Source organism: Strigops habroptila, chromosome Z (genome assembly GCF_004027225.2).
Source record: "Strigops habroptila isolate Jane chromosome Z, bStrHab1.2.pri, whole genome shotgun sequence".
Taxonomy (NCBI): Eukaryota; Metazoa; Chordata; class Aves; order Psittaciformes; family Psittacidae; genus Strigops; species Strigops habroptila.
The window spans coordinates 34,094,214-34,109,399 of NC_044302.2; the positions used below are offsets into that span (position 1 = coordinate 34,094,214).

General features: G+C 41.4%; 1 protein-coding gene across 2 annotated transcripts in view; it reads right to left on the reverse strand.

Annotated features, from left to right (window-relative positions):
- Positions 1–10,432: 10,432 nt before the first annotated feature.
- EFNA5 (ephrin A5) overlaps positions 10,433–15,186 on the reverse strand; it is a 218,471-nt gene continuing 213,717 nt past the window's right edge. For both annotated transcript variants that reach the window (XM_030471089.1, XM_030471088.1), the window contains one exon: positions 10,433–14,687. In XM_030471089.1, coding sequence (XP_030326949.1) covers positions 14,566–14,687 — 122 coding nt within the window. In that variant the 3' untranslated portion in view covers positions 10,433–14,565. The remainder of the gene's footprint in view (positions 14,688–15,186) is intronic.

Here is a 15,186-nt window from a genome sequence, read left to right on the forward strand (position 1 = left end):
TTCCATCATTTCAGCTGTGGAAAAACTGTCCCAGGAGTTCAAACAATTGAGAGACGATTTATCCGATCTATCCAGCTCCCCATGTGTACCAACCCATGTCTCAGCTATTAACAGAAGGCGCCCTACTGCTCGAGAAAGAAAATATAGGAGGTACACTCCACGGGCCACCCTATGGTTTTACCTGTAGAGTCACGGAGAAGACATGAGAAAGTGGGATGGAAAACCTACCTCAGTTCTGGAGCAACGGGTGCGTAAACTGAAGAGGAAAACAATAGTCAAGGATGATCCTCCCAGGAAAGCTGCTGCTCCAGTCTCTGGTGAGCAGTTTCCCAGATGAAGTGGAAGAGCTGATTTTACTCCAGCTCCTGTGATAAGGAATACTAATCCCTTTCTACAAGACAGAAGTGGAGAATTTTATGATCACTATTAGAGGGGCCCTGCCTCCAGCCAGGTGAAGGAGAGGGATAATCAGGTTTACTGGACTGTGTGGATCAGATGGCCTGGCACATCAGTCCCACAGAAGTATAAGGCTCTAGTAGATACCGGTGCACAGTGTACCCTGATGCCATCAAGGTATCAAGGGGTGAAACCCATTTATATTTCTAGAGTGACAGGAGGATCCCAACAGTTAACTGTACTGGAAGCTGAAATCAGCCTGACTGGGAGGAAGTGGCAAAAGCACCCCATTGTGACTGGTCCAGGGGCTCCATGCGTCCTTGGCATAGACTATCTCAGGAGAGGGTACTTCAAAGACCCAAAAGGGTACTGATGGGCTTTGGTATCGCTGCCTTGCGAACAGAGGAAATTAAGCAGCTGTCCACCTTACCCAGTCTCTCAGAGGGTCCTTCTATTGTGGGGTTGCTAAAGGTTGCAGAACAACAAGTGCCAACTGCGACCACAACAGTGCACCGGCGGCAATATCGCACCAACCGAGACTCCTTGATTCCCATCCATAAGCTGATCCGTAGACTGGAGAGCCAAGGAGTGATCAGCAAGACCCGCTCACCCTTTAATAGCCCCATATGGCCAGTGCAAAAGTCTAATGGAGAGTGGAGGCTAACAGTAGACTATCGTGGCCTGAACGAAGTCACACCACCATTGAGTGCTGCTGCACCAGACATGCTAGAACTTCAATATGAACTGGAGTCAAAGGCAGCCAAGTGGTATGCCACAATTGATATTGCCAATGCATTTTTCTCAATCCCTTTGGCAGCAGAGTGCAGGCCACTGTTTGCTTTCACTTGGAGGGGCGTCCAGTACACTTGGAACCGACCGCCCCAGGGGTGGAAACACAGCCCTACCATCTGCCATGGATTGATCCAGACTGCACTGGAACAGGGGCAAGCTCCAGAACACCTGCAGTACATTGATGACATCATCGTGTGGGGTGATACAGCAGAAGAAGTTTTTGAGAAAGGGAGCAAGATAATCCAAATCCTGCTGAAGGCTGGTTTTGCCATAAAACGGAGTAAGGTCAAGGGACCTGCACAGGAGGTTCAATTTTTGGGAATAAAATGGCAAGATGGACGTCGCCAGGTCCCACAGATGTGATCAACAAGATAACAGCAATGTCTCCACCAACTAACAAGAAAGAAACACAAGCTTTCTTAGGTGTTGTGGGGTTCTGGAGAATGCACATCCCAAATTACAGTCTGATTGTAAGCCCTCTCTATCACGTGACTCAGAAGAAGAATGATTTCAAATGGGGCCCTGAGCAACAACAAGCCTTTGAACAAATTAAACGAGAAATAGTTCATGCACTAGCCCTTGGACCAATCCAGGCCGGGCCAGATGTGAAAAATGTGTTCTATACCGCAGCTGAGGAGAATGGTCCTGCCTGGAGCCTCTGGCAGAAAGCTCTAGGGGAGACTTAAGGTCGACCCCTTGGCTTTTGGAGTCGGGGATATAAAGGATCCAAGGCCAGCTATACTCCCACTGAAAAAGAGATACTGGCAGCCTATGAAGGGGTTTGAGCTGCCTCAGAAGTGATCGGAACTGAAGCGCAGCTCCTCCTGGCACCCCGGTTGCCTGTGCTGGGCTGGATGTTCAAAGGCAGGGTCTCCTCTACACATCATGCAACTGATGCTACATGGAGTAAGTGGGCTGCACTAATTACACAATGAGCTCAAATAGGAAATCGCAGTCGTCCAGGAATTCTAGAAGTCATCATGGACTGGCCAGAGGGCAAAGATTTTGGGATGTCACCAGAAGAGGAGGTGACGCGTGCTGAAGAGGCCCCACCATATAATGAACTGTCAGAGAGTGAAAAGCAATATGCCTTGTTTACTGATGGGTCCTGCCGTATTGTGGGAAAGCATCGGAGATGAAAGGCAGCTGTGTGGAGTGCCCTGCGACAAGTTGCAGAAACTGCTGAAGGAGAGGGTGAATAGAGTCAGTTTGCAGAGGTGAAAGCCATCCAGCTGGCCTTGGACATTGCTGAACGAGAAAAATGGCCAGTACTTTACCTCTATACTGACTCATGGATGGTGGCAAATGCCCTGTGGGGGTGGTTGCAGCAATGGAAGCAGAGCAACTGGCAACGCAGAAGTAAACCCATCTGGGCTGCTGCATTGTGGCAAGATATCGCTGCTCGGGTCTGGCTGGGTATCGGTCAGCCGGTGGTGAGCAATTGTATCCTCTCCCCTTGTTATTTCCCTTATCATTATTATCATTGGTGGTAGCTGTAGTGGTTTTGTATTATACCTTAGTTACGGGACTGCTCTTATCTCAACCCGTGGGAGTTACATTCTTTTGATTCTCCTCCCCATACCTCCGGGAGCCAAGGGAGGAAGAAGAGGGGGAGTGAGAGAGCGGCTGCGTGGTTCCGAGTTACTGGCTTGGCTCAAACCACGACAGCAGTTAATACATTTGCGCAAAATGGAGCTCTGTTTCCTGTGTTCAATAGCCAGGCTCAGACTGACAATCTGTTTACGGCGTTCGTTAGGGCCTTGCTCACTCTTAGCCACAAATATGTAGTTGATCATAGTCATGGTCACCTTCCTCTGTTAAAAATAGTACATATCAATCATATGGGTTTTTGCCTGTGCAAAGGCTTTTCAACCATATATATGTACCCACACCTAGCCCTCTGCCCAAACAAGTTTGTCACAGTATCTTTCCGTGCCACTTATCCTACATTGCTACCTAATGACGGAATGCTTTCAAGTTTATTTACTAAGAAATGACTGGCTTCTAGGGCTGGGCAAAAGGGAAAGAGTACCCTGGATCACTAGGAAGAGCCAATGTATTTCCTTCATTCTACCGTGTTTTCCCACCCTTTCCTGCTCCCACTCCATTCAACAACTGTGTTTCAAAAGATTCAACTTCTGCCCCTAGGTTTTCATTTTTATTCTTAATGGTGGAGTTAACAATACCCTGAAAATACATAAGCAAATTACACAGCTTGATACATAAAACACAGTATGTGAGTGTGTGTGTGTGAGTGTGTGAGTATATTTGTTAGTAGCTGGATTAGAGGACTGTCTACAAGACATACTTTGAGTGATAACATAGTGTTTAAATTCTGTTCTTTTCAGCATGCCCTACAGACAGAACAGCTATTAGATATGTTACCTTCTCTTTTAATTTAGTTGGAGACAGACCAGAAATTAAAAGCCAGGGATCACAGCATGGCATCAGGTGCCCAATTCATAAAGTTTCTCTCTGTTTATTGCTAGATTTCAAACACTTGCATTGTTTCTTACTTACCCTTTACAACTAACAGTAGATACTCTGAGGTTAGATGAGACATGGTGTTTTCCCGGCTTGGTATCACTCACCGTGTATATGCAATAAGCAGTTTATTATGTTGATGTAAACAGCTCCCAAATCTGGTGTGTTAATATTTCTTGCCTAATTTTTCTAAACGGAAACTGCTTGCCCAGTGAGTCATTCTGTGTTTTCTCCCTCCTTCAGAAGATTTTTCTTGGCAGTCTTCACACCCTAATGCTGTACCACAAGAATGGCTTTCTTTTTTCCACTTCTCTGTAGGATGCCCAATTAAGACATTTCTTTGTTTTGGGTTGTTTGTTTGTTTGTTTGTTTTCCCCAAACTGTGTCACAAGATTGCACTTATTTTCTTTCTGCATTTCTGAAAACATCATGTTTTCCAATTCCTCAATCACAGATTTAGTGTCTGGGATACATATTCCGAGTACTTGTCCTGGATTACAGCTGTCCCTGCTCCTGCAGATACAGCAGGTGCTTCGCATGACAGAGGTGTGTATTTTCATTCTTGTCTCGTCAACAGCAACTTCTTCAGACTTCACAATTTATTCGGAAGAGCAATAGGGAAATACAGAGATCTTTTAATGTATTCAGCCTCCTGAAGCACAAGCAGCTAGAAAGCTGCATTACATCTCAAAATAGAAGAGTTTTGTTATTCCTTAGTGTATTAAACCACACATTTAAGAGAGTTATCAATTGCCTGAGAGAGCTGAAACTAGAGTAGTGGCTGCGATCTTTAATTTACTCCTTTGTGATTTTCTTGTTTTAATTATGTTTGAAACAAAGTAAACAGCTTTTGTGATGGCTTCTGGATAAGTTTTCACTGAAAGGATGCAAAAAAAAGAACAGTGACAAGACATAATACTGCCACGGATAACTTGCTCCATGATACTGTTTGTGTGTCAGGTATAAAACCACATAAAAAAGGATCTACCAATTTCATAGCAAGGTTATTACCCCTTGATGAAAATTTTAAAAATAGTTTAAAAATAGCTTGGTCATTTATAATCAGAAAGAATTTTTTTTCTCTTCTCTTCTCTTTGACAATATTAGGCATAACACCAAGTAAACTACCATATGGAGAAGATGGCAAGAAAGTCACATAAGTTCTATGTTGATTTATTTTAGTGTGCACTGAAGATCAAAGGTCCTCTTTTGTTTCCGTGACTGTCCATCCATGTAAATAGAATAAATCTTTTTAAAAGCACTCAACTGTGGCTTCTTTCAAATCACCGTTTTGTTGTAATTTTTATTTCATTCTTTTAATGAAAAGCAGTTTTACTATAATAAATTCCTTTATTTTGCCTGAAATGCATGTGATATCATCTGTTTGTCTGATTCATATAGAAACCAGTAACTAGTCCAAGGTTCCAGTCCTTCTTACCTGAAGCAGCTTTTAACTCCTACTTTGAGAGCAAGGCTGCTGTCAATGGCCCAGTTTCAGGCCTGATCTTCACCATGTGTGCAGTGAACTGTGGCAGGCAAACTCACAATGAGCAGTGGGGCACAGCCCTGAAGGACAGGTTTGGACAAAGGTCAAAATTCAGGTAAATGGGTTGTGGTATCTCCAAGTGGAAAAAAATATAGAAGGAATAGCAGCTACTCAGGATCCAAACCAAGCTCGAACTGAGCATTTTTACTGAGAATGCCAGCAATCTGACAACAGGACAGTGCAGGAAGGTGTTGGCTAAGAGAGAAAAGGTGAGCACACAGGTCTTTTAAGCAGGTGTTTCTTTGTTTACTTGTTTTACATTGCTTATCTACATGGGCATTGCCTGACACCTGCTCCCTACCTAGGTCCAGCACTCCTAGGTATAGTAAACATGTAATAAACCCTTGCTATAAAATTCATCAGAGGGTAAAATGCTCAGTGTTCCTTCTAAGAGTGCCATTATCGTGACCTTACAACATTTCACTTTTTGACACTAAAGAGTAGTAGGCTTTTAGCAGTTGTGGCTACAGACAAGTACAAAGAGGGCTCTGGTCCTCAGGACCTTACAGCTTCTCTATACCTCGCCAAAAGTGAGACCTTAAAGCGATCTCCCTTCAGCACCATTCAACCGGAGAAGGAAGGAGCGGGGATTGTCCTTCCCTGCCTCAGCTCATGAAAACAATGCTGCCTTGACTTAAAGCCCACAGTGCTCGGTACCTTGTAAATACTTGCCAGTCACTTGGTCCCTAAAGGACAAAACAAAGTGGCAGCTTCAGATTCAAATGGAAATGTTGCTGGAGAGTATATGAATTAACGATCAGTATTCAAAAGTTGAAGGTCTGTCCGCAGCAAAAAACCTTGAGCTTCCTTAAATGAAGCATGTAAGAGGTGGCTGTAGCACAAAGCATAGATAAAACACCTGCTTTCTGCAAAGCTATCTGAAAGATCTGCATGTCCCATCACACAAATTTTGGTGGTAAAGGAAAATGAAGGGGAGGGAGGCATGCACTGCCTGCTGCTGTCAATGGAGTCCCCTGCTAGGAAAGGTTGTTATATTAACCACTTCACTCTTTTGTACCAATCTCTTTATCTGTTCCTCTTAAACACTTTATCGTTCATGGATGCAAAAATCCCATCATTAAACCAGCATAAATATTAATATGGTGTGCATTTAATTTAGCCACCTGGCAAAACTTCACTGGAGTACAGGAGTTTCAAGGAAATCTGGCTAATGAGACCAGAGGACAGGAAGTGTGCATGGGTTTTCCTTTCTTTTTACCTGCAAATAAAATGCAGAATAACTGATTAAATAAACAAAAAAAAAGGGGCACATATTCACTAGGAAGAATGATGCGCAAACTTGTTTTGGCTTTTGTTTCAAGCGGAACACAAGGCCTCTTGTAATGAAGCATGTGAAAGAACCAGGATATTGTAAAACTAATGTACAAAGCTTGATAAGCATCGCTGCATGGGTTCATCGGCTTTTCCTCACATTCAATGTCTAACCATTAATACTGGGCATGATCCACCAACCCATTTTAAAGCAGAGCAGCCATCCCTCTTTTTTGCAGTCCTCCTAAACTGACATGTAGCTAAAAAAGTCATTTTATCTGTGCTTTGCATTACTGATTCAGCTTCAGGATTTTTTTGATGGCAAAGATACAGTAACAAAAACTTACTCCCAAACCCAAGTTTAAAAACCACCATTAAAGGATTCGCTACACAGAGCGCTCAGCAACAGGGGGAGACCTCTCACAACGGCCCGATTCTTCAAAATCCTGAGCTGCCAGCTCCGCATAAACAGCTCCAGATATAGCCTTGGAGAAGCCCTGGCAATTGCAAAGTTTCCAAGCTTTTCCTGTGTTAGAATGGCAAGATGGGGTGCATGTTTTTAAGTGCTAGTGGGTTTTCAAAACTGATCAATGTTGGCCTGGTTGAACGGTAACTGTCTCCCTGACTTCCACAGCAAAGCTTGACCAGAGAACCACTTCTAGAAAACACAATCTGTCACCTTGCAGGTTTTCTTTTTAATGCTTATATGAATTTCAACAAATAAGCAAGACTTTTACTCGTGGGCAGTTTACACCAGTAGCCATTTCCTTGGCTCAAAGTCTGCTGTATACTTCCCACTGCTGCTTAGCCATCTGTGACTGAATGAGCTCTTTCTTCCCCACCCTTTTCTCCATCGCCATTGTACCAGAAGGACTGGGATACAGGCAGCGCAATGTAAAGCACAGCATGCCAAGTTTCCACTGAAGCATTCACACACAGCCAAGGGCCTGATTCTTCTGATCCTCCTCAGGCAAGAGCAGTTGCTGCAGGACCACAGCTTGCCATTTGCAATATGTAGCACTCAATTTATTCCCAATACCCAAGTATAAAAAGATCAGAAATTTAGGGTTGTGAATTTAGGGTTAAAGGTGCTTTACTTTTGTTGCATTCAGTTTCTAGACTTCTTATTCTTTTGTTTTGCAATAGGTGAAGTGACAGTGAGGCAAGAAAAACAAAACAAACAATAAAAAAAAAAAAACAAAACAAAAACAAACCACCAAGAAACTTCCTAAACTTCTTGGGCTAGGTGGTCAGAGATTAGTTGAACGTTTACTTAAAATTCTGCAAGTAACAGTACATGAAAATGAAAGGCACAATTGGTTCTCAGCAATAGAAGGAACAGAGGAATGTTTATACCTACAGTATCCTATTCATTTATTTGACCTTTCCTTTTACAAATACCACTCAGACAAAAACTTCAGTTTTGAAAAAGCAGTTTTGTCTGAGGATAAAGAAATGTGTTTAAATGTTAAAATTAGTACTGGAAAATGTATATTGCTAAGTGGGCAAGTGTGTCCCACAATATAGCACTTAGAGCATGCTTTGAACATAAGAACTCATAGATGTGTGTAAGAATTTACTCGAGATTGTATATACAGAAAGAGGTACCTTCCTTCTTTCCTTTACTTCAGAGATACATTACAGTGTGCACAAGCATCTAGAAATCACTTTATCCTCTTGATCTTGAATGCAGTATGCTTTCATAAAGTTCTAGGCAAAACAAAATTCTTCTTTCCCTCCAAGAAGACATCTAGGTTGCTGCCCTGCAATATCTTGTATTTATATTCCTCCTTGTGTAACTAACTAACTGACATGAGGCAGTTAGAATGAGAACTTGCTTGAAGAACCATCATAGGAAAAATGAGTGTTTCAAGATGTGCTGGTGACTGCAAGAGTTATCCTGTGGTCTGAATTCTCCCAAATTAAATATGACTGACATCTGACAGCTATCAGATTTATCTGTGGGGGAGGGAACCAACAAAAAAGCCTGCTTAGTTCTTCAACATTTTTGCAATATCACTTCCAATTTGAATTTCCTTCAAAGGATATTTTGCATCAAAAACCCATTTTGTTTTAAAAGCTTCTATGTGGTCTAGGAGAAAATGTTAACAAAAATTTTAAATTGGTGATACTTCAGCTTGTTTTGATTCATAGCAGCAAATCGAAATGGTGCTGAAAGCAAACAAACATAAATAGCTGTCTCATACAAGAGCTGCCTGTTTTGCAGGCCTTACAGTGAAGATAGAGACATGATTTGGGCTCTTAGGCATACACTGTAAACCAAAGTTAAATCGTGTTTTAAACTAAACTTCCTAGTAAGGGTAAATGCTAACAGAAATAAGAGCTCTAAGGAAGGGGGCACTTTTCAATTCTGTGCTGTTAAAACCTGTAAAAATTTAACTATCCTAGCTGGTTGCCACATCTCTAACGTATATAAATCAAAGGTTTGTCTTGAATGAATACAACCACTTTGGCATACAACCATATGATAGTGGTAAAATACATGTCTGAATATTCCTAAAAATGCCCTCAGTGGTACTCTGGGAGCAGTATTACTCTGCAGAAGGAAAGATGAGGGAGCACAAAGGCCTATTGTGCATGCTGATGCAGAAAAATGAAATCAAATACCATTCTCTGCAAAAGCAGAGTGTCTTCTGAGCAAAGGCTATTAAGTATGTCAGACTGAAGGATATTTTCTGGACGTGGCTATTATGTTAAGACATACTGAACATGTGTCACTTATAACTCTGCCCTGGTTGTAACATCACAGCTCCAGAGGAAAAAAGTCTAGTTCATCAATTCTTTGTATCAAATACTCACACTTCTCTTCTCAGCAAGCTGTCACTTCTCATTTGTAAAGAAGGTTAGAGTAAGTTATAATTAGTACTTGCTGCCCTGTCAACTAATTAAATGTAATAAAAAGCTTTCAGTGAGTTTAATTCTACCATGGTGTAATTACAGCTGAGTTTTGAATGCATGGTGCATGTATTATAGGTTTTGGTATGTGCCCCCCACCTTCTGCAACCAAAATCTTCAGGTTAAACCCATCATATGATTAGTAAGTGGACACTGTCAAAGACAACCATTTCAGACCTAAATACAAATCAACACCAAATCAGTCTTGTGCATTTTTAGAGGCACCACCGTCAGCCTGTAGCGGTGAGGGTGGAAGTAAGGAAGAGGAGAAACAGCCAGCCAGTTGCTTGCTTCCCCATTCTTCCTTATCTCTTCAGGAGGCACCCTTGCTCAAATTCTCCCATCCACAAAGCTCCCACTGCTCTGATCGCTTTTCATCCTTTTTGTAAAGAAAAACACGGCTGAGATTTCAAACCCACTTCCAACCCCACCCCTTTGTCAGTCTGAGGGGCATCCTGGGTACAGGAGCACCTTATGCAACTGCCCTGTTTGCATGCCCTTGGAGCTGGCTCTATTCCTCAAGAATCCAGAGTTAGATGATGCCACACCCAGGGGAGAAAGCATGACTGCTCAGGAGGCCCAGAGCAGGGCAAAAGTGATGATGGAAACCACGTAATGCTTCAGCACATGGTTGGCATAATTCCTTACACTCCTAAGTATCTGGAAGAGCTATGAACACATGAAAAAAACCCATGAAAAGCAGCCAGGCTTTAGATCAGCCAGGATGTTGGTAGTAACAGCTCTGGATAGTCAGTTGTTGCGTCCACTGTATTCTTCACACTTTCCCACTCATACTCCTCATTGCTTGCCCCGTCCCTGGAAACATTCAAGGTCAGGCTGGACAGGAGTCTCAGCAACTTGATGTAGTTGAAGATGTCCCAGCTCATTGCAGGAGGTTGGAACTAGATGACCTTTAAAGGCCCCTTCCAACCCAAACTGTTCTATGATTCTATGTAAGGTAGGTACGATAAGCCCCCAAAATAAATATGTAATTAATTGAACAAAAACACAGCCTAAGAGAACCAATTAAAATGATGAAAATCTTTAACTTTATTTAAGTATAATTGTACGGACACGTGTATATACAAATACAGATTTTATGGGGCGGGGATTTTCGGTGGTTTTTGTTGGGGTTTTTGTTCTGTTTTGTTTTGTTTTTTAACATTTTCTTTTAAGTTCATATAATGTAAGCATTTCAAAACCAGCACTCAATGAATAAGTGCAAAGAAACTGCAAAGCAGGGCAGTACAAGCACAGGACCACACTGAGCTGGACTTTCATACCCAGATGCATACACAATGAGTGCCTTCAATGGGGTGTCAAGAGTAAGCATGGAAAGCAGATTTCGCAGACTCATGGGTAACCTCCAACATGCCAGCATCTATTAAACTGTACAGACAATGGCAGCAAGCCTATTGTAGGGAGATTTGTCTCACATCTGAGAAGCTCGAGGGCAAATGCATGGGAAAAACTCAGTGATGCCAGACCAGAAACAGATCTGCCCATTCATAGCTCCAAATTAAAAAAGGAGTAGGGTGGGAGAGGAGGAAAGGCAGGAAGAGGGAAGAGAAGTGTGGAGAGTTGTACATTGAAACTGGTGATTACAAAATCCAAGCATAATGAAAGGAGGAGAAGAGTTAACACTCTAAGCCTCTGAAAGTGACTAAACCATTGCTCTCACAAAGCAATGGATTAAGTTCAATTTTGAGGGCTAGGGATGGGAATCAACAGGTACAAATACAACCATTTTCCTTCCACAATTGTATAGGAGAGGAAACAATCTACTTCATCTACTCTGAGTACCTCCCAAATTTGTTTCTAGTTCTTTTGGAACCAAGTACATACATACATCGCACATGACACTGGCAAGTTCCTTTCTGGAAAAAAATATTCATAGAAACAAAACCAGAAAGAAAACAGAAGGGAAAAAAAAAGCAAACAACCCAACAGAAAAGAAAAAAGAAACAAACAAATAAAACAACAGAAGAGTTTCTATATCCCCAAAGCCTTTTTGAAACAAACATGATACAAAAGAACAAAAAATAACACAGAAACCATAGGGCTCCAACATCAGACCTTTAAACACTGAGGACAAAACATTGATCATCAAGTCATGTTGTTCCAGGTCTTGACATTGTGAAGTCTTGCAACAGATGAATGATTTTCAAAGATGAGTCCTGTATGCTGCAGTGTCATGGCCGCTTGTCTCTCAGTTCTCAGCCATGATCACACTTGATGCTTCAAAGCTCTGTCTTGTAATTAACGCATGATTTTAATATCCTGAAAGTCTATTGTTCTCACTTACAAAAGACATAAGAATCAAATTAATACTTTATTATCAAACACTATGTACAACAGAGGTTACTAATAATACAGAATTTAAAGAACATAGCTTAAAGTTTTACTTGTCTTTCCTTCGCCATCCAAGTAAGTACAGTACAAAACAATATTCTAAACTAACACAAAATGTTATCTTGTCTATTAAAGGATACACAGTATCCACTAAACTGACTGATTCCTATTTTCCCTGCTTCACACTGCAATGTCCTTGGCAGCCAGGAGTACAAGTCTTGGAGATAAGCAAGCCACCTAGGCTGAGGGAGAATCAGTCCCTCAGACTTGAACCGGGGCAGATAAAGCGGAAAGGAACAGAAATCTCCATTAATTTGCACCAACATCTGCATTTAAATCATCCAGAGATATGAAATGCAACACAAAGCCCATCAGTGTTTATGTACTTGGTATGACTGGGATTGCCTGATGCCACCGAGTACCAAACTGCCAGTGTCTGATATGCTCCCAGCCACACCATATCAGACAGCACAGGGATCTGCCTTGCATCACTAGCAGTGTTCCTCACCTACCTTACAGGGTTCTGTGATAAAACAAAGGAATGATTTTCACCAGGAGCAACACTAGTGACAATTCTTTGCTGTAGATAAACATATGTCTTGAACTCTGACATCCTTCAGAGACAAAGAATGAAAAATAAAGTCACCATTTCTACATTAAATTGGCACTACTGGTATGAGCGCCTGCAATAGCTATGAATAATTTTAATATGGTTACCTATAATGTGATATTATCTGTACTCTGGTTAATAAGCCATTTGATAAGGTGCATTTTGATTAAGTTTACCTCATCCAAAGCTTTTTAATTCCTACCTACAAGAAATATTAGTGTGTGTACCATGCACATCCACATTAAAGAAAGAAAAGTACCAGACAGATAGCCTGTAATGAGATGATGACTTCCCCCATTGTTTAGACTGCATATCTTATTGTGTGCACCTCATACTAGAAGAAATTTCCTGTATTCCTCCTATAAGCACAGGCCCTACACTAATGTTATACGATATCAGGCAAGCCCAGATCATAGTTTAGCATGCACAAACCTCCCTTTACTTCTTAAATTTATTTCCCCCTTTCCTCCTTTTTTGGATAGTGGGATGCTTCAACTTCTGAAACGCTTTTCTTCATTAAAAAGAAAAAAGCACATAAAAAGCTGTCAATTAATGGTATTACTCAATTTTGTTACAGCAGACTTCAGAATTAAACATAGAAAACTCTTATTTTGCTTGACCCCGGTCCATGTTTTGTTTCTCATTTAACATAATTATCACAGTTTTTGTTAGAAAAGCTTTGTTTCAGTCTTGGTCTGATATTTCCCTGATTATGCTTAGCAGTCCAAATTTCATGGCAGCCTAGCAAAAACATATCCCAAGGCTCGCACTTCCTGGCAAATGACTTTTTAAAGTTCTACGTTAGCCAAGGCTCAGATTCCTTAAACAGGGTCACTCCTAATTCCATCAAGAAAGACAGTCCTATTTCCTAATTGCATCAAGGGTTACCACTTCTCTCACATGTTTAAATAGGACAAGCATATATACTTACTCTCAGCATAAAGTATATCTAAATAATGTATATTCTATTCTAGTGGATTTTTAAAAAAATATTTTGTTAAGTCTTTGGGAGCCCATCTAGTTTATCTCTGGCTGATAAACACGTTTCCTCTACTCTTCGAACTGTGCTGAAAGGGGAAAAGATAAAAAATCAACACTTGAATTCATAGTCCACACTTTTTTCCCCCCACCAAACAATGCTACTACTGTCCTGGCTTCTTCTACATGTGGTCGGTTCCCATGATTGAGGAACTTGCAGGAGAGACAGATCAAGAGCACACTGGAGATCCTGTGTCACAAACATGTTTCCTCAGGCCACTTATGTCCTCTCTTAGCATGTATTGACACCCAGAGCAGCATCCAAGGCTATCAGCTACGAAGTCAGTGCTGGGGAAGGTCACTTTATTCTCAAAAGTGCCTCTGCATTTCAAGAAAAAAATTGTAGCACCACGGTGATTTGTTTTAAAATAAAATAATCCGGTGTGCAATATCCCCTTAAAACGAAATAACAGAGGCACTCACACCCCCAGTGAAGTTTTCTAAATCCGACCTTGCCTGCTGTGTGCTAACATTCCTAAATATGAACCTCTTCCTCTCAACAAAGACAGCATTTCTACTCATGAGCACAAATTCTACTGTCAAAGATGTTTCAAGACAGTCCTACAAGAAACATGGTTTTTCCCTTTCAGAACCCTGTTCATTTAGAAACTCCTGGAGGAAATGGTGTTATATTATATCTATTCTTAATATTTCCCCTCCAGTCCTGACATGGTGACATGACGCCTTGCATGATCATCTTACAATGCTGAACGAGAAGGCATAAATATTGTATCAGAGAGAAAAACTCTCTTAGGCTTTAACACATTTTCGTTATCCTTCACTGACTGCATCTGCCACTGTTCTTCCTTGTCCACATACAGATGACACAGTGAGCTAACAGAGGTGACTTCTTAAAGGAGAATGCAGAGGAAAATAAGAATCACTAGTGTCACTATTATAGTTTGGCATTTTCATTTGGAGTCCTTTTATTTATATGGAGGGGTTAAGAAAGTCAAGGGTAGGTAGGGGTGGGTGTTGAAGCTAGTTATCCCCTTCAAATTTTTGCTGAGTTCAGGCTAAAGGGAGAAGAAAAGGGAAAAATAACAATTTGACATCTGCAAAAACAATAAAGTCCCTTTTGTGGGATGACAAGTTAGGTGGATCTTTGATGTTCCAAGACCCTGGTATTTTCTGCAACAGGTTGCTGGAGCATACTGTGCTATAATATCAAAAGCATTGCCAGGAGGAACAATAGAGTTGCCAAAAGCCGGCTGGGTATCCTTGGTGTCTGTGCCGCATTCTCACCACGGGATGGCTCGGCTGACTCATGTACGGTATCATCTGTTCAAACAGAAAGCATACATTCCAATGAGATTTTGCATCCTTAATAAACTCTCACTGAGCCGACAACTGTAAGTAGATTTCAGTGCCTTTATGAAATAGGGCAATGAACCTTGTGCTGTCATTGACTTTCACAAGCGTGTAATACCTCATTATGTAACCAACTCGGGGCCAAGTCCTGCATTTCTTACTGGCAAAACTCCCACTGAAGTCCACAGCAGCAGAAAGTAAGTCTGATTTCAGCACATTAAGGAATGAATGATTCCTCTTCTAACAAAACACTGTAGCTCTAGGTTTGGATGGCTTATTAGATAGCAACGTCAATAGGGAGGCAGCTAAATAAAAACACCTAATTTTCAAAAGGCTTTGAAGAAGAGCTGCACGTGCTCAGAATTAATTTCACAGTTAATCCCCTTACTGAGTTACAGATTTTGGCTCCTGAATTTGAAATGACAGTCTGTAAACCCAGGCATATATTCCACTTCCACGCATGAAATTT